This window comes from Rhinopithecus roxellana, chromosome 5 (assembly GCF_007565055.1).
Source record: "Rhinopithecus roxellana isolate Shanxi Qingling chromosome 5, ASM756505v1, whole genome shotgun sequence".
NCBI lineage: Eukaryota > Metazoa > Chordata > Mammalia > Primates > Cercopithecidae > Rhinopithecus > Rhinopithecus roxellana.
This window is the reverse complement of record NC_044553.1, coordinates 152,474,871-152,496,846: the sequence shown is the minus strand read 5'-3', so window position 1 is coordinate 152,496,846 and position 21,976 is coordinate 152,474,871. Positions and strand designations below refer to the sequence as shown.

The 21,976-nt window shown below is 49.9% G+C and overlaps 1 protein-coding gene across 2 annotated transcripts in view; it reads left to right on the top strand.

Annotated features, from left to right (window-relative positions):
• The first annotated feature begins 6,945 nt into the window (after positions 1–6,945).
• Positions 6,946–21,976, top strand: part of ASB2 (ankyrin repeat and SOCS box containing 2) — a 42,044-nt gene continuing 27,013 nt past the window's right edge. Inside the window, exons 1-2 of one of the 2 annotated variants that reach the window (XM_010384526.2) lie at positions 6,946–7,303; positions 19,683–19,961. In XM_010384526.2, the coding sequence (XP_010382828.2) occupies positions 19,756–19,961 (206 nt within the window). In that variant the 5' untranslated portion in view covers positions 6,946–7,303; positions 19,683–19,755. The remainder of the gene's footprint in view (positions 7,304–19,682; positions 19,962–21,976) is intronic. The other variant, XM_010384527.2, reaches the window with a different exon arrangement.

Genomic DNA, 21,976 nt, shown 5'->3' with positions numbered 1-21,976 from the left:
GCCCAGGACCAGGTAGGCACTCCCACCAGGGGCAAGGTATTCATGAGAGACAGTCCTGGGCTTCACAGGCCAGGGCTTCTGCTGTGGAGGGGTCCTTACCAAGGGCTGAAATGGGCAGAGATAGTGGCTAAATCAGACAACTTACCAGTCGAGGATGGCTGGAGATTTGTACGAGGGGCTGGGGTTTACAACAGAGGCTTGCAAGGAAGGCTGAGGTCATAGCTCTGCCCATTCTTTCTGTCCTACTCTTCTGTCTTGGCTACTCTTGCCTGAAGGAAACCCCCAGCTAGCTGCAAACAGCCCAGTGTCCTGCAATGGACTTTGCTCCTCAGATCTGCTAACTTGGGTGACACCCTTATGAAATCCTGCTGGTGCCCCCCTCTACATGCATGTGGGTGTTGGAGAGAACAGGGCCAGGGTTAGGCCTGGTGGGGTCTGGGCACAGCAGGAGACACAGGAGGGGAGGCCTCCAATGCCACCCTGAGCCAACTGCAGGCAGCCCTTTGCCGGTCCCTAGGGGACATTGCTGGATAATGGAGCCTCACCCTAGTGGGTGTCCCCCTACATGTAGAGTGCCATAGGCTGGGAGGCTGCCCTGCCCCTTCTCTCCCATCAGAGGCATATGGGTTCTTCCCTTGCTCTGCTCTCGATAAATGGGGAACACTGTCTTCTCTCCCTGGGACCTGGCTTGGCCCTCTGAACTGGGAGGTAAGCTGGGGGCTGGTTCCTGATTGCTCCAGAGCAAAGGCCCATTTTGAAGAAGGAAGAGAGGACGTCTCACTCTTTCCCTGGATCCTCTCCTCCCCTTCCATGGACACTCCTTTCTCCCTCCCAGGACCTGGGGCCTTTGTCTGGCTTCCCCCATGCCTTGCTGTCTGCCTCTGCCCATCCCCCTTCAGAACACTGCCCAGGGTGAGGATCAGACTCTTGTCTGTCCATCTTCATCTTGGTTATTTGAAACCCAAATAAACCGATAGCAAGAGGCAGCCAGGGCTGGGAGCCAGGACGCCAGGACCGCAGGGGTGCTTATTTTAGTGGATGATGTTCCATTGCTGGGTTGGAGTCCGCCCAGGACTTGGCACTGACTCACAGCTCAGCTCCAGGGGGCTCTTGGCTGGCTCTTCCTCCACCACTCTCTCCTTCCCTCCTTCTGGAAGAGGTGTCACTATCATAGAAACATGTGCTGGTCTTGGTTCCCCCTAGACCCGACTGGGTATGGGGCCCTGCAAATGGCCTCTCCAGTACATACACGCACTCCTTTATTCCTGGGCATTCAGGCTGAAATAAACAGAGAAGGATGTCTGGAAGGGAGAGACATAAAGTGTGTGTGTGTGTGTGTCTTTGTAGCCACCAGCCAGGCTCGGGCTGGCAGGCAGAACCAAGGCCCCTCCCAATTCTGCCCCAGGGGCCATGGGCTTGAGTGAGCACACATGTCCAACAGTTAAGGGAATGACCATCTCTTATGTGCCAGGCACTGCTATAGGCACCGACACACAGCAGTGAACAGAAGGACCAAGTATTCTAGATGGGAGAAACAGGCAACACACATATGGGAGATAAACATAGAATAGGTCAGCAGGGAGGATAATGCTGGGTGAGGGGGTAGAGTAAGGGAGGGCAGGTTCTATTTAGGCTTGGGAGAGTGAAACCCACATTGGTGCCAGGTGTGAGTCCTGGGGCTTTCCTGTGGTGGCCACATTCTTCTTCCCACTCCCTTGCAGGTTGATCAGTTGCATAGTTTCTGCCTCTGTATTTTTATTCCTCTTCTATTCCCTTTGTTTCCCCACAAAAACCCTCCCTGGAGGGCTCTTCCCAGGGTGGCCTGTGAGCCTTGTGCAAAGTTAGGGACCCCGGAAAGGCTCCAGAGATCACTGAGGCCAGGGCTGCTCAAATGCTCACCGTAATTTGTCATCAGGGGCGTGCAGATTAAAACTGCAACAAGATGCCACGGACGCCCTTCAGAATAGATAATATGAAAAAAGATGGAGGTTGGGTGTGGTGGCTCATGCCTGTAATCCCAGCACTTTGGGAGGCTGAAGTGTGCAGATCACCTGAGGTCAGGAGTTCGAGACCAGCCTGGCCAACATGGTGAAACCCTGTCTCTAATAAAAATACAAAAAAATTAGCCAGGTGTGGTGGTGGGCACCTGTAATCCTAGCTACTTGGGAAGCCGAGGCAAGAGAATCGCTTGAACCTGGAAGGCAGAGGTTGCAGTGAGCCAAGATCTCACCACTGCACTTCAGCCTGGGCCACAGAGCAGGACTCCATCTAAAAAAAAAAAAAGGAATCTACCAATTGTTGGTAAGGATATGGAGTGACCAGAACTCTTATGCATGGCTGATGGGAGTGCAAACTGACACAACAACTTTGGAAAGCCATGTGACAGTTTCACTCAAGTTGAACAAAGGCCTAAACTCTGACCCAGTGATCCCCATCCTAAGTGTATACCCAAGAGAAAGGAGTATGAATATTTACCAAAAGACATGTACTAGAATATTCATAGCTACACTCTTCGTCATCGCCCAGAACTGGGAACCACACAGATGTCCATCAATGGTAGAATGAATAAACTATGATATATTCAGCATGGAATACTACACAGCAATTAAAATAACAATTTACAGTTCCATGAAACAATATGGGCAGGTCTCTCAATGTGTTGTTAAATGAAAGGAGACAATGATTTCATTCACATGAAGTTCAAAGGAACCTGTCCTGCTAGCAGTCAGGAGAGTGGTCACCCCTGGCAGGAGGTGGTGGGTGGTAGGGTAGAGGCTGGGGCTTGTGGGGAAGGGGAGCTCTTGGGGTGCTTGCAATATTCTACTTTTGATTCAGATGTTGGGTGTGTCCAGTCTGTGAAAATGTACTGGGCTATACATTTGTGAAAGTTGTACTTTTTTGTGGGTATATTGAACTTTAATAAAAAGTTTTTAAAAATTAGTCCTGTTTGGGCCTCTACACAGATGATTTAAATCAGAATCTCTGGGGTGGGGCAGGCATAGGTAAGTGTAATATGATTCTAATGAGCAGCTAGGGCCAGATCCCAGCACAGATGTCTTTCCGCTGAGTCACACTGCCTGCCCTCCACAGGCTCCAGTCAGGTGCTTAAACGCTGTCCCCACCTTTGTCAGGAGAGGGTCTCTGCTTTAGCACATCAACGTCTGATCCCATGGGGCATGGTTCCCACTGGCATGGTTTTCAATGTGTGAATTATTCTGCTCCCAAATTGCTGGGTGATGTCAGAGAAGTCACAGAACCTCTTGGGGCCTGAACTAGTAAATGAGGGCTCTGAACATCAGGATAGCCAAGAGTCCCTCCAGTTAGAGGGATCACAATACCCCCGTAAGACAGAATTTCAGCCAAAAGAAGCTTCTGGTCTTATAAACCCAAGAACTGGGAAATGACTTGGGAATATATTCTTTTGTAAAGAGTGAGGTAAAGAAAAAAAAAAATCAATTTGAATCTGTTTTTCTTTTTGTAAATGGAAACAAAGACAAGTGGAAAGTCAGAAAAAAGCTCATGGATAGCACACGAGAGCTGAGGAGCATGCAGCTGAGACCACAGTGAATATTTGGTGACTGTCTGGGTTGACTATTACTACGTATCAAACTACCTCAATCCCCAGTGGCACGAAACAACCGTTTTATCATCGCTTGTGGTTTGTGGGTCAGGAAGTTGTGGGTGGTTTGTCTCTGCTCCACGTGGCATTAGCTGTGGCAGCTTCAGGTGGAGGATCCACCTCCAAGAGGGCATCTTCACCCTCTGTCTGGTGCCGGATGCTCCAGGGGCCCTGGGTGTTGCTTGCTTGGGCTTCCTCACAACATGGCAGCTACAAAGCATCTCATGACCTAGCCTTGGAAGTCTCAGGACATCATTTCCACTGCATTCTATTGTTAAATCAATCACCTAGACCACCCAATATTCAAGGGGAGGGGAGGAATACAGTCACCTCTTGGGTGGAGTTTGGTGTGTGCATGCGTGTGTGTGTGTGTGCATGTGTGTGTGCCCACGCACAGGCACGCATGCATGCATACATGTGAAGGGAAGGAATGGATGGCAGCCACCGTGGAGATAAGCTATTATGTTGGTGCACCAACCCAATACCAATGTAAGTTGATGAATATCTTTCTTTCCCCTGGTCTTCAACTCATCCCGGTCTTAGGAAGCTTGCTGCTGCCAGTAAGCGTCCACAAAACTCAAGACAAAGACAGGATTGGCCTGTCTGTTGACAGTCACAGAGGGAATTATTGAAATAGACTCTAGGAGGACACCCTTGTGAACGATGGTCCATCTTGGTAAGAGCTGGGCCCTACTGCCCAACTAGAAACTCAAATCCAATCAATTACCTAAATAATATTGCCATTTTTTTCCACACTGTAATTGCTGGAAATTTTGAAAACACAGAGGTGGCTTATTAACAGGAAGCATTTCCTTCTAGATATTTTTCTATGCACACTTGCACAAAAGAGGGAAGATTTGTCTTTTCCACTTAACATATTGTGACTGTTTCCCTGTATATTTCATTTTAATTTGATAAACACTCTGCTGTTTCCCCACAGATTTTGTTCCAACTTCATCACTTTGGGAAAGCCACATGTACTTTTGGATACAGTTTGGATTTACCAGGGACTTGGAGGGGCAGTAAACGTGGGGAAAGGCTTGGTCGTGATTGAGTAAGACAATAAACCCTATTCTCCCATTTAAGAGTGGACATTGGGGTCCTCAATTGTGGTCAGTTTTCTGATACCTCTCAGTGGCCTGTGGTTTGGCCCCTTCTGTGGAAAGGCTCGGATGGGAACGTGACCCAGTGAAGGAGGCGGGGCCTTGGCTCATCCCCTGTGGCATACTTGGTCTCCTTATCTGGACACTGGGGATAACACACCCAGCCTGTCCACCTGACAGCTGTCCTACATCTCAGATGAGGAAAAGAATGTGAATGGGCTAGGCGAGGTTTTCATCCCTACGTGATGCACCCCGGCAAAGGTCCTTCATGCTTGAATTGACAGCCCTGGCTGAAACCCCACTGCTGAATTATGAGCATGGGAGGAGCCCAGAGGAGAAGAGGACACAGTGATGCTGGATTCCTTGGTATGGGGACAGGGGAGAGAAGTCCTCATCCCGAGGACATGTTGTCTGCTGGTCTACAGGACAGTATGTATCCAGGGCACTCTTCTAGCAGCTTCTTCCCAAAGGAACCACTATCAGCAACCTAGACCTTCGGGAATTTTTCCATCCTCCTTGTGGGGTTCCTTGTTCTGCCCCAACATTTGGATCGTAGGAGATATAGCTATGGCTAAAAGCAGTGGTCTTTGTGTCAGACATAACTGGGTCAGATAAGCTAAGCCATCATTTACAAATTGTGGCACCATAGACAAACCATCCAACCTCTCTGAGCCTCGGTTTCCTCGTCTGTCATATGCGGTGACGCTTGGAAAGTTGTTGTGAGTGCGGCAAGATGATGCCTTCATGTTGCAATCAAAGTGTGTCCAGCAAGCCCCCATCTTCTGCTATCCACCCCCACCCCCATGGGCATTTTCTGTGCTCTGTGACTCTTATCGAAAAACTTGGGTCTTGATTTTCTAAAGCTGAGTCCAAGTATAAGACTCGGGATCTGGAGTCTGAGTTTCTCTAGCTCTGTTGACCACAAGAGCTTTGTCTGGACTGAGCGGGTAAGGCAGAGGGCAACCTAGGAAGGGCCTTGTGTGACTATGGCCCACCTTCCAGGTTGGAATGGGGAGGGGCAGGTGGTGGGCAGGAAGCAGAGGAACCTGTGTTTTGCCTCCGGCAAGGAGCCCAGGAAAGCAGCCCGGCCTCGGGGAGCTGTCTCACAGAGGCCACTGGAACATCGTACCAGGGAGGAAACACCCCCAAAAGTAAAAAAAAATCTGACAGCCCCTTCTCTGCCCTTCTCCTGCACTCCCTCTATAGCACATGGGTCTGGAAGGGACTGAACCTGAGCTAACTTTGAGGGGCCACCCAACCACAGTGGCCTGGGAAGACTGTCCCAGCTGGGGTGATGAGCAACTTGGCAGGTACCAGGGAAGCTGGGGGACTGCCTGGGGACCACTAGTGTCCCTCCTGTCTTTAGCACCAGTCATACCTCCAGAACCTTGACCCAACCCCATGGCACCTTGTATATTGAGATGTATTTCCTTGTGGAATATTCAAAGTGCATGTAAAGGCATCCTGAGGTTTCCTGAGTTTTAATTGGTGAGAAATCATGCTGTGGCTGTCATAAATCCCACATCCTCCAAGGGGAATGGGCCACTGAAATGAAAATGATTCTCCACATAGAGGAACAGACCAAGTCATGTTTCTGGACCCCCAACCCTGAGGCATGAGATGTGAACACACAGGTGGGAGCGTAGGTGCCTGGCTGAGTCCCATCACATCTCAGACGCTCAGTGCGTGTGGCTGTGTGTGTGTTGTCTTTGACATTCGACCTATTCCAGAAATGGGACATTCTTCCCTAGACCAGGAGGAAGGGCTCCCTTCTGCTGTGTATCTCTGCCCAGGGCTTGCCCGTATGCCTCTCTGTTTGTTGGCTCATTTGTACCTTGGCCCTTTGTATCCCCAGCCCCACCCCACAGTATCCAGCAGCCAGACACCTGGTATCCCCAAATGCTGCCACAGGTTCAGCACCGAACCTTGATTTCTCCAAAGCCCTTTTACATCAACTCCTTCATCTCCTCTCTCCCCCACTTCCCTCCTCTTTCACTCCATCCTCTTCCTTCCTGTTGTCTTGCCTTCCCTCCTTTGTTGCCTTTTCTTCTCCTCTTCCCCTTTCTTCCTCCTCCCCTGCTCCTCACTTTTTGTCTCCCAACTCTGCGTCTCCTTGTCCTCTTTCCCTGCCTCTGTCTCTGACCCACTGCATCTCCCTCCTGTTTGGCTCCCTCCTGGGTAGTTCCAGAAACATACCCATATATGGCCTCCATGTCAAGGATCACAAATGATGACATCACGTGGGGGCCAAAGCTCCGGGATCCTCTCTGAAGTGAGAGTCTGTATTCGATGCACCCAGAGGAACGGAAGGCAGGATCGCAGCTTCCTCGGTGCAACCTCCAAACAGGAAATCTGAGATGCATAACATCTTATAGTTTGGCTTGTCAACGTTGGTCATGCGGTGGCCCCAAAATAAACTCCCTGCTTCAAAGGAGAGCGTTTCAGAACTGCCTGGCAGAGCAGCCAGAAGCTTGGGGCCAGGGCAGAAGGAAAACTCGGGGAGCATGTTCTGAATTCAGACACTCTCAAGAAAATCCTTTGTATTACCCCTGAATTGTACCCTTGTTTCAGAGCCTAACAGGTAATGCATGCTTTCAACTTTCTTATATAGATCTTGCAAAAGATTGTTTGGCTGGCTGGGATTTTCAGCTGCAGTACTTACTGGAAACCTCTTGTAGTCAAACTGCGATGTTGCTTTTCCCTCTCTCTCGTATTTTCTTGAGTTATACAGCATGCTGGTGACTTTCATTTTGGATGCAATGAACAGAGACTCAGCAATTTGCACGTACTTATCCATTCTTCTGGGGGACTCTTGCTCAGAATATCACTCTGCTGTGCACTTCTAAAAATGGAAATGCAAAAGGAGTTATCAATGATGCTATTGTTGGGTCCGTACGTAGGTCTTGGGCAATATCTGTCAGACAAATGACTTTCAGAAATGCTTTCAGGTCAGGCGCACAGATAGAGGTTTTCATGAGTGGGAGTTAATTTAATGTAACTGTTGCAGAGTGCCTAGGCATGCATGGTATTGTGGGAAACCATAGCAACCAAGGTGCCATGGGCTCTGCTTTCAACTGTTTGGGGTTAGGAGAGGAAATGGAGGAATGTTATTTATGTGAGATCTAACAAAGCTGTGGAATGCAGGGACGCAAGAATACCATGCGTGTGTGTGCACATGCATATGCATGACGCATTTAAGGAGGCCATGGCCTTTGAAAGGATAGGTGGGATGCCTCAGGGTGGAACCAGAGACCTCTAGTTGGAGGAGCAGCTTGGGCAAAGGCAGGGAAGTCAAGGGACCTGGGGTGATGGTAGAAAGTGAAATGTGGCTCTGGCAAAGGGTCCTGCACGTCAAAAATGGGGGTGAGGCTGGAAGGGGAGGCCAGAGGGTGAGGCAGATGCTTCTAGGCCAAGCAAGAAGTTGGAACACTTCCTGAGAGTTTTTGAGCAGAGGACAGCACACACATAGCCACACGCATTGAGTATCCGGGATATGACGGGACACAGCCAGTCACCTACACTGCCACCCGTGTGTTCACATCTCAGGCCCCAGAATTGGAGGCCCAGAAATATTACTTGGTTTCTGGTGCCTGTAGGTGGAGAATAATTTTCATTTCAGTGGCCCATTTCCCTTGGAGGATGTGAGATTTCACTTCGGTGGCTCTTCGGGAAGCCAGGGGTATGAACTGGAATGAGGAGGCAAGGAGGCTGGTGACTCCAAGGGAGGGCAGGTAAATGAGGAGGGCCTGAAGCAGGGCAGAAGCTGAGCCCCTGCACAGGACAGGAGTGCTCTTCTAAAGATAAGCTTGTTTCGTGAGGTGAGGGCTTGAGGGGGCTCCGAGGGGCACAGACAGATCCAGCTGGGGCCAGCACCCCCGCCACAGCCCTGAACTCTGCCTGGGCAGAAGCACCATGAGGCAGCCAGTGGCAGATGCTGGAGGCACTTCCAAAACAGTTGGACGGGTCCTGACAGCTGATGGCAGGCCCATGTGCTGCACAGTGTCCCCAGAAGAAGCTGGCAGCGGCTCCACTGGGCGCCATGGTAGTTTGCATCATCTGTTCTTGCACAAACAGGCTAGGGTCATGAGTGCCTTGTGGTAGTAGGGGTGGGGGACGCTGTATAATCCACCCACAGTGACCTTACAGTGACAACACAGGCCATACCAGCAAGCATTCGTTGAACACTAACCCAAGCATGTGTGTAGGTTTCTCTCATTGACCTCTGTCAAGGCCGCCATGAGTTACAGGTGATGTGGAGGTTTCTCTCATTGACCTCTGTCAAGGCAGCCATGAGTTACAGGTGATTGTTACTCCCATTTTCAGGTCTGGAAACAGGTTGTGAGAGCTTAAATGTCTTGATTAAAGCTGGACGGCCGTAAGTGTTGGAGTCAGGAATCTGACCTCTTGGTCTGCACGGTCCACATTCAAAGCCACAGTGTCCTGCGGCCTCTCGAGGTGCTGTGGCAGTGGTAAACAGGACCATCGTGCACCCAGGGGAAATGTCTCTGGCACAGTCAAGGCATCATAAGGTGCCCGTATGTTGTGGACAGGCTAGATCCAAAGAGTCTTCCCCAAGGAGGCACAAAAATATCTCTGGGTCCGCCCAGTGTCCTTCCATTTCTTTGCTGCAGAGGGTCAGTCTGCCCACAGGAGGCGGCTGTCGCAGGAGTGGCTTGTATCTGTGGTTCTCTTTCCTTAGCACCATCTTTTGGAATAATTAATGCCCAGGAATATAAATGAAGTTATTAAGAGCTTTGTGGTTGAGAGGAATGTTTTGGGGAGGTGGTGCTGAAATAAAAGTAAATTGATTCCTAAACTGCCTGTTTTTTAAAAGAGTGGGACATAGAGGAGTAAAAAAGGAGAGAGGAAAGCAGAGACAAGAGAAGAGAAATATTTAAATAAAGGCGGAGTCAGGGGAACTTAGAGGAGAGAGGATAAAAAAGGAAAAAGCACCTCGCCGATTTGGGTGAGATCTAGCTTAAAAGATTTCCAGCCAGCCCTGCAGGTGAGGGGGGGCTATGGAGGATTACCCCTGCCCTGCCTGAGCCTTCCCGCTCTGCTGCCTGGAGTTAGAGCTTCCAGAACCCCCATGTGTTGTGCCACTAAGGAACCAAGGTGAGGGTTCACCGTCTTTGGTTGCCCAAGGGACAGAACAGGGCTAGGTGGTCTGCACTAGGACAGGGGTGCTGGGGAGGCTCAGAGGTGGACTAACCAGCCCCGTCCACCCCGTCACCCCCACCTCTGGTCACTGGCACAGATGACAGAGCCTGGCATTTGTAGAGCCCAGGCAGAATATGGGTCAGGGACCTGGAGTCCTGTGTCCTGAGCTGTGAGTGTCTGAGCCACACAGATGCGGGCAGGGGCCAGCCTCCGGCAGGGCTAGGAGGCAGCAGAAGGGCCCTTCACTCAGGAGGTAGAGAAGAAGGTGACCCATGGGCCTGGAGACTCAATAGCTCAGGGACCCAAAGAAGTAAACTGGAAGCTTGGCCTTTGCGGGTGCTTTTCTCAGCTGGTGGTGTTGGCACTGCCACAGGTAGTGGGCATTTGGGCCTGTGCAGAATGGATGCTCATCGTTGCAACAGGGCACTTTCCACATGAAAACGGGAGGTTTCTCTTGAGTTTTTCCTTCTTCCCTCTCTTCCTCTCACCATCATTCTTGCTTTCTTTTTGTAGTGGCATCGTCAATGTACATCAATAAGTAAATAAACTACCAAGACTTTTCGTTAGGGTCTTAGACTATTGGGGAGAGATTCACCCAGATTTGGGTCAGCAAGAGGCGCTCCATTTCAGATGGAGCCTCAGTCTCCTCCTCTATACAATGGGCACAGAGAGTCTCCTGGTGTGGGAGCAGAGCCAGCTTTGGACAGGTTCAAATCCCTGGTTGTCACCTCCTACAGGGTGATGTAGGGGCAGTCAAACCCCCACTCCATTCAGAGGGGAGAAGAGCCCTGTCTTGTGGAGTCAGCTGGGCCTGCAGCCCTGAGCGCACCTCTGGAGTTCCCTCCAGCAGCCCCAGCCCAGCCTTGGAAGCCACAAGGCCCTGACTTGAAAGCCTGGAGCTTGAAATCAGCATGAAAAGGTCTGAGATGACAGAGCCAGTGGTGGTGGTGGCCAAGGGTAAACTTGGCCTTTGTGGGTGTTTTCCTTAGCTGATGGTGTGGGTCCGAGCAAAGGCTCAAACTCCTAGCAGCTGTGAGGCCCTAGACACCAGGCACCAGGGCAGCTGGAGGCTTGAGGGCACTGCCCCCACAGCCAAAGACCCACCCTGGCTATGACTTGGCCACTCATGGGGGTCAAGGGCAAGGTGGCTGGGATTCCATTCCCCCTTCCTTACCAAGGTCAGACCATTTCTTAGCCAGAACAGAGAGGAAACCTCCACAGGGATGAGGTTTAGGGTCACAGAGGAACTGACTCCTTGCCATGGCCCTTAATGTTGTGTCAGAGGGCCTGATGAAGACGGGGCAGGCTGATGTGGTCTCAACCTCTGTACCACATACATTCCAGGCCTTAGTCTCCTCATCTGCACCGTGGGAAGACCACTCTTCTCCTTGGTACTGAAAAAGTAAAATGAGGCAACCTGTGAAAGTGGCTTGGATGGAAACAGGACGAGGACCCACAGGCACCAGCTTAATTTTTATTGATTAGGTTTTAAAACAATAGGACCCGGGAAGGGGAGAGAGCAATGTCCTACACCCCCGAAGGCCCCCAGCTGGAAGCATTTCCTTGGGATTCCTAGGACCACTCTGGATCCTGGGGGAAAGGCAGATCAGAAAGACAAGTTTTGGCAGAAGGAGAGAGCATTGCAAGGAAGGAGGTCGAGTGCCCGGGGTGCCAAGTAACAGCCCAGTTAATTCCCGACTCCTCATGTGTCCCCAGGCTAGCCCAAGCAGCCGAGTTTTAGGATTGCCTCAGCTAAGGGTCATGTGATACTTGGGAGACCTTGAAGCTTTTGGAGTACATTTATAGAGAGTGTGTATATTATATGTATTATAATATATAATATATGATCATATTAATTATATATTATATGATTATATATTAATAATTATGTATAATTATATATAAATTATATCACATATATTATAATATATAATATATGAGTATTTTAAATATATTATAATATGATTATATTAAATCTATATTATATGATTATATATTAATATATATACTTATATATTAATATATTATTATATGTTATATATAATATATAATTATATATTATATATTATATTAATATATAATAAATTATTATGTGTATATTATAATATATATAATACATGTAGCGTGTATGTAGTCTTTTTGACTATGAATACACACATACACACACACACACACACACATACACACACACACACCACACATACACACACACACATACACACACACAAATACACACACACATACACACGCACACACACGCACACACACACATACACACACGCACACACACATACACACGCACACATACACACGCACATACACACGCACACATACACACACACACACACACGCACACATACGCACACACACACACACACACGCACATACACACACATACACACACGCGCACACACACACACACATACACACACACATACACACACACACACACACACATACACACACACACACACACAGTCTTCAGTTTGATTCTGGACTTCGCTCAAATCTTGAAAAACATCCAGAGGTTGCTATTCTTTGTGTGGGATGAAAACTTGGTGTAAAATCAGATGTAGCCTCTAGTCTCTTCCTTGTCACTTTCTCCCTCAGCGTGCCTCAGTCTCCTCATCCATCGAATAGGAACAAGAATACCCTTATCATAGATTTATTATGTGGTTCAAACTAAAAACAAAGCTGAGAGAGAAATTCACTGCAAGGGAAGGCGTTGTGGTTCCGATTCACCCCATACCTGCTGCAGTTGGACGTAGTGACCTGAGGTTGACACGTGGATCTGAACTGCAGGCTTTGCATAAGAGCTAAACCTAAAAGGTACAAGTTAACCCTAACCAAAATACTCATGCAGCACTTGCTCTGTGCCCAGCACTGTTAAATGAATTAAGTGCTCACGAAATGGCCACTCTTGTCATTTGTCGGCAGTCACCTCGTGCAGAAATTCAAGCTTCCAAAGTCTAGGGCAGCAGATGATGTGAGCAGAGAGGGCAGGGGGACAGGAGGGTTCCTGGAGAGTAGGGAATTTGAAAGGAGTGGGCAGAATCCATCCACCACCCAGGCTGGCTTCGGGGCAGGGCGTGGAGCTCCCCTTCCTCCCCAAGCTCCAGCCCCATGATTGACCCTTGGGGCCACTCAGCAGGCTCTGCGCACAGCCTGGGGAGCTGACAGTCACAGCAGCAGCTTTTGACCACAGCTGTCACGTGAAGGCTGGGCTGGGGACTCATTTTCACTTTCACTCTCGGTCTTGTTAAATGGAAGAGAGCTTGTGGGAATCCCAATCCCTTGGATGGAGCCTCCTAGAGAACCGCCAGCTGGGCACGAGTTTCAGGTAGCATCCTCCCAGCAGGAACAGGTTTAGGCTGTCTCACTCACTTTCTGGGGTCATGGCAGAGAATCGCAGCCTCTTGGAACCTGTGGAATAACACGAGCAGATTTTTAGGGGCCACCGACTGTGTGCCTGCCAGGCGCTCCGCATTTATCCTCGTCACCTCATTTTGCCTGACTACACCTCCATAGGCCGATATGCCATTATTATCTTCCTTTTATAAATGAGTAAAGTGAGGCACCGAGTAACCTGCTCCCCATCACATGGCCAGGAGGTGGCAGAGCTAGGGCTGAGTATAGACAGTGGGGCACTGGGGCCGTGCTACCGTCTACCACTGTGCAGTAAACTTCTCCATGACAGCTGTGCTTCCGAGGGTTTGAAACACTGTCATGATCCTATGGTTCATTCACCTGTCTGTCCAGCATTTATTCAATACCTGTTGTGTACCTGGCTTTGGGTTAGTTCCTGGAGTTACAACATGAGTGCAACAGAGTCCTGCTCCTCAGAAGTTTCTGGACTTTCTAGAGAGACAGGCCCATAGCAGGCAGTCCAAGCAGTAGAATGTGAAGGGGGCCCTTGGAGGCAGCAGAGGACTCTCAGCCATCAGGGAGGCTTCCTGGTAGAGGAGATGCTGGAGGTGTTTCTGGAAGGGCACCTTCAGGGCAGGGTAGGCTGACGAGTAGTTCCATCCACAAACACAGCCAAGGATGCCAAGTGGCTTGTGTAGCCTCACACGCCTGACCCAAGCCCCTGGCATGACCCAAGCCTCTGGTGGAGCTTGGTGTGGTGGAGGATGGCTGCCAGCCTCCTTCTTGGCCCCGCCCTCCCAGCTGTGCCTCCTCTAGCCCCCAGTTTTCTGCTAAGACATCTGGAGAGTGACCACCTTCCACCCCAGCCCCTCAAACAACCACATAGACCTACCCCATTCACTGCCAGTTCCTGGGCAGACCCTGGCTGCCTGCAAATCTGGGTTGGTAGAGAGGGGAAGGTACTAGGAAGAAAAGGACCACTTTTCAAATGCGATTTTGATCCTCACTATAGCCCTGCCATGGTCCATGCCTCTTTTCCCATTTCACAGATGTGGAGACTAAGGCCTAACTTAAAAGAGCACTGGCTCTGAATGAACCAGGCACTGCTCTGAGTGGATTTACCCAAGTAATTTACGTGGATTAACCTAAGTAACCCTGTCACAGCCACTTTACAGATGTCACCTGGGGAAAGGTGGGGCTCCTCAAGAACCAATGTTTGGGGTGCTGCAAAGAGGGCAGAAGAGGCACTCTTGAAGGCCCTGGGGGGCCAAGCCTCCCCTACTCCTCACTGGCCTTCGACTAGCCCCTCCCTCTGCAGGCCCCTGGCTTGGCTGGGCAAGGCCTATTAGACTCCTGCATTCCTTGGGAAAGGGCTATTTTTGATTCCAATCAGCCTCCCAGAGTGTCCCTTGAGGCTGCTGGCCTCCCTCCAAGACTTAGGCCCAGAAGGCTGCCCAACCCCCAGGCAGAGGGCTCAGAAATCAAGCTGGGCAGCATCTTCATGACAAGGGGAAACTGAGGTCCAAAGAGGGGCAAGGCATCACCCGAATCATTGCCGTCTCCCAAGAAATAGGTGCTCTGACCATGTCCATTTTACAGATGGAGAAACTACTATTCTGGGGGCTCTCCCGGCTAACAACCAGCAAAGCTGGGGTGTGAACTGAGTCAAGCTGGCTCCACACACTGCTTCATAACCTCCCCCTCACACTAGGGCTGAGCAGCACCACCTGTCCCCCAGCAGATGCCGCCATAGCATCCCTGACAGTTATCACCAGCCTACAATTGCATCAGTTCAGGGATGGGGAGTTTCCTGTCCTGAAGCAGCCGGTGCATTGCACACTTACTAACAGCCAGACCCATTGCACACTTACAGACAGACCCACAGCTGAGCCTGTACACACGTGAGCCCTTTTGACTCTACCACCAACCCCATAATAACACTTGCTAACATCTCCACTTTATGCGTGAGACAACTAAAGATGGGTAACTTACCCAAGAACCCTTGAAGGCTGGGGACCTCCGTGGGAAAAGCAAGAGATATATGTGGGTCCACAGTGGGGTGGGAAATTTGCCTCCTCAAAGGCAGAGGCCCTCTCTCTCTCAAGTAAACTCCATAACAGCTGTGCTTCCAAGGGTTTGAGCACTGTTGTGGTCCTGTCATTCATTCACCTGTCCATCTAGCATTTATTAAATATCTATTGTGTACCCAGCCTTGGGTTAGGTCCTGGGGTTACGAGTGTGACATAGTTCCTGCTCCTCAGAAGTTTCTGGAATTTCTAGGGAGACAGGCCCATAGCAGGTAGTCCAAGGAGTAGACCTGTTCAAGGTCCTGTCAAGGTTAAGCCCTTCTCCTCCTTCTGCATGTGCCTTCCATGCAGCAGGCAAAGAGGCTGGTGTGGTGCCTAGGGCACAGATATAGGCCAGGGGGTGCTGGGCAGCTGGGAGGATAGCTGGCTGCAGCTGGATGAGGGTGGGTCTGCTCCAAACCCATGTGTGTGCCAGTTGCTTTGGTCAGTGTTCCTAGAATTGCCAGAAGGAGCATTGGATTTGAGGTTGGAAGCTTTGAATCCCAGCTTTCTAACTGTCTGTCCTCCTATAAACCCCTCACCTCCCCCTCTAAACTTTACCTGCCTCATCTGTAAAATGGGACCAATAACGTAGGAGCATCAAGGCCCTTTTGGAAGGAGAGGGGCTGTAGAGGAATTAATTCAGTGAAAAAGCTTCATACTTTCCGGGACTGTGTGAGGGTAATGACATGGATAATTGGCCAATGTAAAGTCTCTGAGTGGTGTCAACCCATGGGAGAAGCTTGGGAAGGGCCTGGTGAGTCTGGAATTAGCTGCGAGATTGGTGATTCTGGGTGACCATTACCTGGCTGCCTTCGCCTCCAGGAAGCCACGTGGTCAGGGAAGGCCCACTGCAGCTGCGTGCTGTCTATGAGTCTCTGGCCCACACCAGGCTGCAGGGCCAGCAGCTGCCTGGAGATGATGAGGGGTCCTCATTAAAAAATCATGTCACCCCTTACAAGCCGCCTACACATCTTAGCTCACATATGCTTCTATAGCATAGCGAAGAAGCTTGTCTCTTTCCCATTTTTATTGACAAAGGAACTGAGGCCCAGAAAAGGGGAAATGACTTGCCTCAGGTCATATAGCTAGTAAGTTGCAGAACTGAAGGTAGACTTAGAGGTCCTGACCTCCAGATTTGAGATCCCTCCACTCCCTGGTTTTCTGTTCCCCCTTGGCCAATGCTAAGGTGTTTTCGTCGACATGGCCATAGGGGATCCCCAGGGACAGAGAGTTTAAGGTTTAATAGCACAGAGCCAAACCAAACGTCTCGCTGAGTTGCAGACGCTTCAGAACCGAAAAATCTGCAGAAATCTTCCAGCCCCAAAGCCTCTTTTTGCAATGAGAAAACTGAGGCCCAGAGTGGGACAGGGACTTAGCCGAGGTTACAAAGCACTTTGGCATTAGCATGGCGATTATAGCTCAGCCTATGACTCTTAGTGCAGTGCTCTTCCCCCTTGTGCCCTGGCTTTGAGCTGACACCTTTAGATGGTGGCACCAGGATGCCAGGCCAGGTCCTGGGCACCAGCACTTCCTGCTAGTTTAGCACCATGTGCACTGAGCCCCTACCTTGCACCAGGCGGTGGGGTATGTCAAGCCAAACCAGCTCTAGAGAAGAGGAGGGTGTCATACCTCACTGGGCAAAGCCCTTTCCCCGCCCCTCTGAAGGCAGACCTAGGCCAACTCAGACCTGGCAGGGACCCCAGCCACACGGATGCAGCGAAGGGGTGGGAAGACAGACCTGGGTCAGCTGGAGATGGGGCTCCACCCAGCTGCGCAGGTACCTCCTGCCAGTACCAGAGTGCCAGAGGACAGGCTCTACTCTACCCTGCCATTTAACAGATGGAAAAAAGGAGGATGCAAGAGAGGAAGAGAGGTGCTCACGGCTGACTTGGGACAGAAACCCAGGTCCCTCAGTTCCCTGTCCTGGACTCCTTTGACAATAAGTAAAACTGCTGCTGCTGCTGTAAATAACAGTACTCCAAGTATCAGGCATAAAATGATTGTGAGGTCATCACCCTTTCCCTCCCTTAGTGTGGACCACAGAGTGGCCACCTGACATATTAATCTCATTGAGCAGTGGTTCTCAACCCTGGCCACACACTAATATCACCAGAGAAGCCTCTAGCATTGTAGTGCCTGGGTCCCAGCCCTGAGGCTTTGAGTTCATTGATACGGGGCTGAACCAGGGCCTTGATATGTTTTCAAGACTCTCAGCCAGGCCTGAGAGCCATCTGTTAAGATGATTTTAACTGTCTATAAGAGAAAACCCAACTAACATTGACTAAACCACAAGGATCTTCAGTACCTAACAAGGAGGCTAGGGTGGGCAGAACCAGCATTGGTTCAGCAGTTCTGCAACGTAATGAGGGATCCAGAAAAACTATTACTCATTATGCCAAACTCATCGTATCAACCTGTCATTCACTGTCCCCCTCATGGTCACGAGATGGCTGCTGCCACTCCAAGCATCAAGTCCTCCAAGCACAAAGCAGAGGTTGGGGCAAGGAGTCATTTTGTTCACTACTCTCTCTTTTATTAGAAAGGAAAGTTTTCTGTAGGAGCACCCCAGCAGACTTTCTGTTATAACTCTTTGGATAAAACTAGGCTGTATTCCCACCCCTGGACTAATCACTGGCTGAGGCGGTGAGATTGTCCCACCTGGCTTGAAGCAGTCATGACTCATCCATGGGACAGGGCACCCTGTTGCCTAGACAAAGTCAGGTTCTGCTATCAGGGAAGACGGGGGAAATGGCCATTGGGGAGGACCATCTGCAGGATCTGCCACACCCTATGAAAATGGAGCTGTTTGGCCAGCCATGCAGTGAACTTTGACCTCCTCACATAAGGTGCTGGCCTTGGAAAGAGGATGCAGGGTCAAGTCCACCCATGAACTACTGACCACAGCTCAGGAGAAGTTCCTCTTCCCAGAAGGATTTGGGTAGGCTTCCCAGAAGAGGGCACTTTCCCTGGGCCTTGAAGAAGGAGAAGGCTCCTCTGAGAAGGTTAGGCTCAGGTGCCCGGGTGGGTTCTCTCTGGGGCCGAGGCTGAGGGGCAGCAAGCTCCAGTGGGAAGCTCTTCTCTTGGTGATGGCAGAGGAGCTAGAGCAAACCCCAGTGCCCACATTTGTCATGTGTCTCCTTGACGCATGTCCATCAGCACTCATAGGCCAGGGCAAATCATGCAGACTTGAAGGTCCATATCAATAGGGAAGGGTGGGGAAAGATCTGCCTCTAGGGAAAGGGAGTGAATATGTGCTGAACAAATCAAAGTAATGCACTGGTATTCAGGGTATTTTTTAGAGGGCCATGTGATTCAACGTTCAGCCAGGACCAAGAACCATTGACCCACACAGTGTGAGTCAGCCAGCCAGAACAAAAATCAAGCTTAGTTGATTCCACTTCATTTTCTTAAAGCAGTTGGCACCCAACTGGAGTCCATTACTCTTTGAGGCATTTTTAAGAAAAGAGTCACTGGAATTAACATGGAACATTATTTTAATGACTGATTTTAACTAGATCGTGTGATTTCAAGTAATGGGTCTGTGTCTGATTCATCTCTGGTATTCTCAGGCTGGCCACAGTGAAAAGAAATGGAGATGTGCCAGGATCTATGCTCTTGGTAACTGGTATGCAATCCTGCGTAAGCTCCATGAGGGCAAGGATTTTTGTCTGTTGGAATCATCGTTGTATCCTCAGTGCTTAGAAGAGTGCCTGACACAGAGTGGGTGCTCGACAAGTGACCTTTTAGTTAATGTATGCATAAATACATGGATAGATAGGTTATCTGGAATGGAAAAATAAACAATGGATGAGTGGATGATTGGCTGGATGAATGTATGGTGGGTGGATGTGATGATGCATGAATAAATGGATGGCTGGGTGGATAGACAGGATAATGGAGGGATGGGAGGACAGTTGGATGGATGGTTGGATGGATAGAAAGATGAATGGATGGATGAATGATGAGTAGTGATGATGACAGAATGATAGATAAATGGTCAGATGAGTAGACAGATGGAGGGATAGGAGGATAGATGGAGGGCAGTTGAATGGGTGGTGGATAGTTGAATATATGGATAGAGGGGTGGATGGATAGGAAGGTAGATGATATATAGGTCGGTGGGTAGATGGATGTATGGGAGGATGAATAAATGGATGGATGGTGAGATGGGCTGGTGGGTAAATGAAGAGATGAGTGGATGGATGGATATATAGATGGATAAGTGGTTGGGTGGGTCATGTGACCAAATGAATGAATTTTAAAATGAATGTGTTATTGTCAGTGAAGTGCACACCCTTCCCTATGGGTAAACATAGCTATCCTGCAAAACTGTTCATGACCAGGATGGTTTTGGTTTCCTCACAGGGTTTTCTGATTTGCTGTTCCTTCCTCCCCACTGGGTGTCTGTTCTGGAGGCCAGGGTGAGAGGTGGAGGAGGATGGCCACGCAGATCAGCACTCGGGGCAGCCAGTGTACCATTGGGCAGGAGGAGTACAGCCTGTACAGCAGCCTGAGCGAGGAGGAACTGGTGCAGATGGCCATCGAGCAGAGCCTAGCGGACAAGACAAGGGGCCCAACCACTGCTGAGGCCACCGTGTCTGCATGTGCCAACCGCCAACCTGCCCATTTCTACCCATGGACCAGGTGAGCAAGGCGAGGCTGATAAGGGGAGTGGGGCCATCCAGGACATCCACAGACTGCAGATCCTGAATGCTGTTAATCCAAAACCAAGGTATCCTGGTCTCTAGGTTGCCTTTTCCACCTTTCTGATTTACATTTGTTATCTGAACTTACTGAGCTCTGGCTGTGCCAGGTACTGCAGTGGGTGCTATACACACTCTGCCTCCTTTCATCCGCTTAAGGACCCTCTCAGCGGGCTCTGGGTTATAGACCCATTTAGAAGAGGAAACTGAAGCTTAGGGCTGAAAAACAGGCCCAAGATCACATAGCCAGTAGATAATGCTGCAGAGATCGGAGCTGCCTGGCTCCCTATCTTGCAATGCAGCCTCCCTTGAAAAACATGTCTGGTGAGCAAGGGATGTCTGCCCACAGGGCCATCCTGTCTCCTTCTTCTGGCTCCCCCTCTCAGCACCACCTCATCCTCTCAGTCACAGGACTTTCTAAAGCAGTGCCATGCAAATATGACACCAGCCACAACTGCAATGCATGGATGCAATTTTAAAGGTTCCAATAGTCACAGTTAAAAAGTAAAGAGAAACAGGTGAAATTAATTTTCATTGATATTTCACATCTGAAATATCACCATTTCCACCAATATATTTGTATTTCCATCAATATAAAATTATGAATGAGATTGTTACCATTTCTTTTTGTCCAACAAGTCTTTGAAATCCAGTGTGTATTTTACACTCTCAGTGCATCTTGATTCAGACCCGCCACATTTCAAGAGCTCCCCAGCCACATGTGGCCAGTGACTACATTATCAGACGGTGCAGATCTAGAAGACACCTTCTTTGTAGGAGGTGGGAGCTAGAGAGATGATGAAGCAGAGTGGTGACTGATCTTAAAATGCATTTGGAAAAGACCTATATAAGCCATAAAATTGCTTTTGCTCCCCACCACCCCCAGCCAAGGTCAAGTGTGTTTGGGCATGAATGGCAGGGCATGGGAATTGCTGTGACAATTGTGTTGATGGGCCACAAATCTCATTGTGTACAGCAGCCAGCTGGCTCCCTGTGTGACCTCAGGCAAATCACTTAACCTCTCAAAACCTCAGCTTCCTTCTCAAATAACAACAATAAACAGACTTTTTCGGATGCGCAGTCACAGTTGACAGGGGATAAAGGTGGGTGATGGTGCATCTCAGCCCTGTCCCCTAAGTGACTTTGCCCTTGCCAAGGCTGGACCATCTCTGTCAGGCTGGCTGGGCAGAGGCCCAGAGCTGAGGAGCCCCTTTTAAAAGGGAAGGTGGGCAGCTGGAAAGAGTACGAGGTCTCCAGGTTACTAAGCTGCCCCCGAGGGCGTTCCATTCTGAAACCCAATCTGAAAAACAGAAACCTGAAGCCAAGAACTGGGTTCATCTTGGCTCGTGCTCAAGGTAGCCCTGGTTCCTGTTCTGGCTGGTTCAGCCAAAGACAGACCACAAGTTCCTCTTTCTCACAAGGGGGTCAGATAAAGATAGAGCATGCTGCATGAAGCCAGCACGTCCCCCCAGGTGTCTGCAGCCTTCTCCCCAGCATAACAGCCCTCTCAGGAGTCCCAGGGCATGCTTGGAAACGTTAGAACAAAGTGGGCCCTCGGCCTCCAGACCCCGACTCTGCCTTCATCTGGTGGGTAAGGAAATGGAGGCCCACAGTGGACCATGAACATTTATTCAACTTCCTGCGGAAAAAGCTCCCCTGGAGAACTGAGACCATTTCTCCCAGGTCAAGCAGCCCTCATCTGAGGTCCAGCCCCACAAGCAATATAGCAGAGGAGGGTCAACCTGCATTTTCTTACTCTAAGAGTGACCTGAAACCTCCTAGGTTCAGTTCTGCACCTTCGCTTCTGGAAGGAGGCTGGGCTTGGGTCCTGCTGGGAAGAAAAAGCCCTTAGATAGAATGTTTAATGCAATTCTCCTCCCCCCAAATGCACATTGAGCACCTCCCATGTGCCTGCCACACATTCATTCAGTTAATGTTTACAAAAGCCACCCAAAG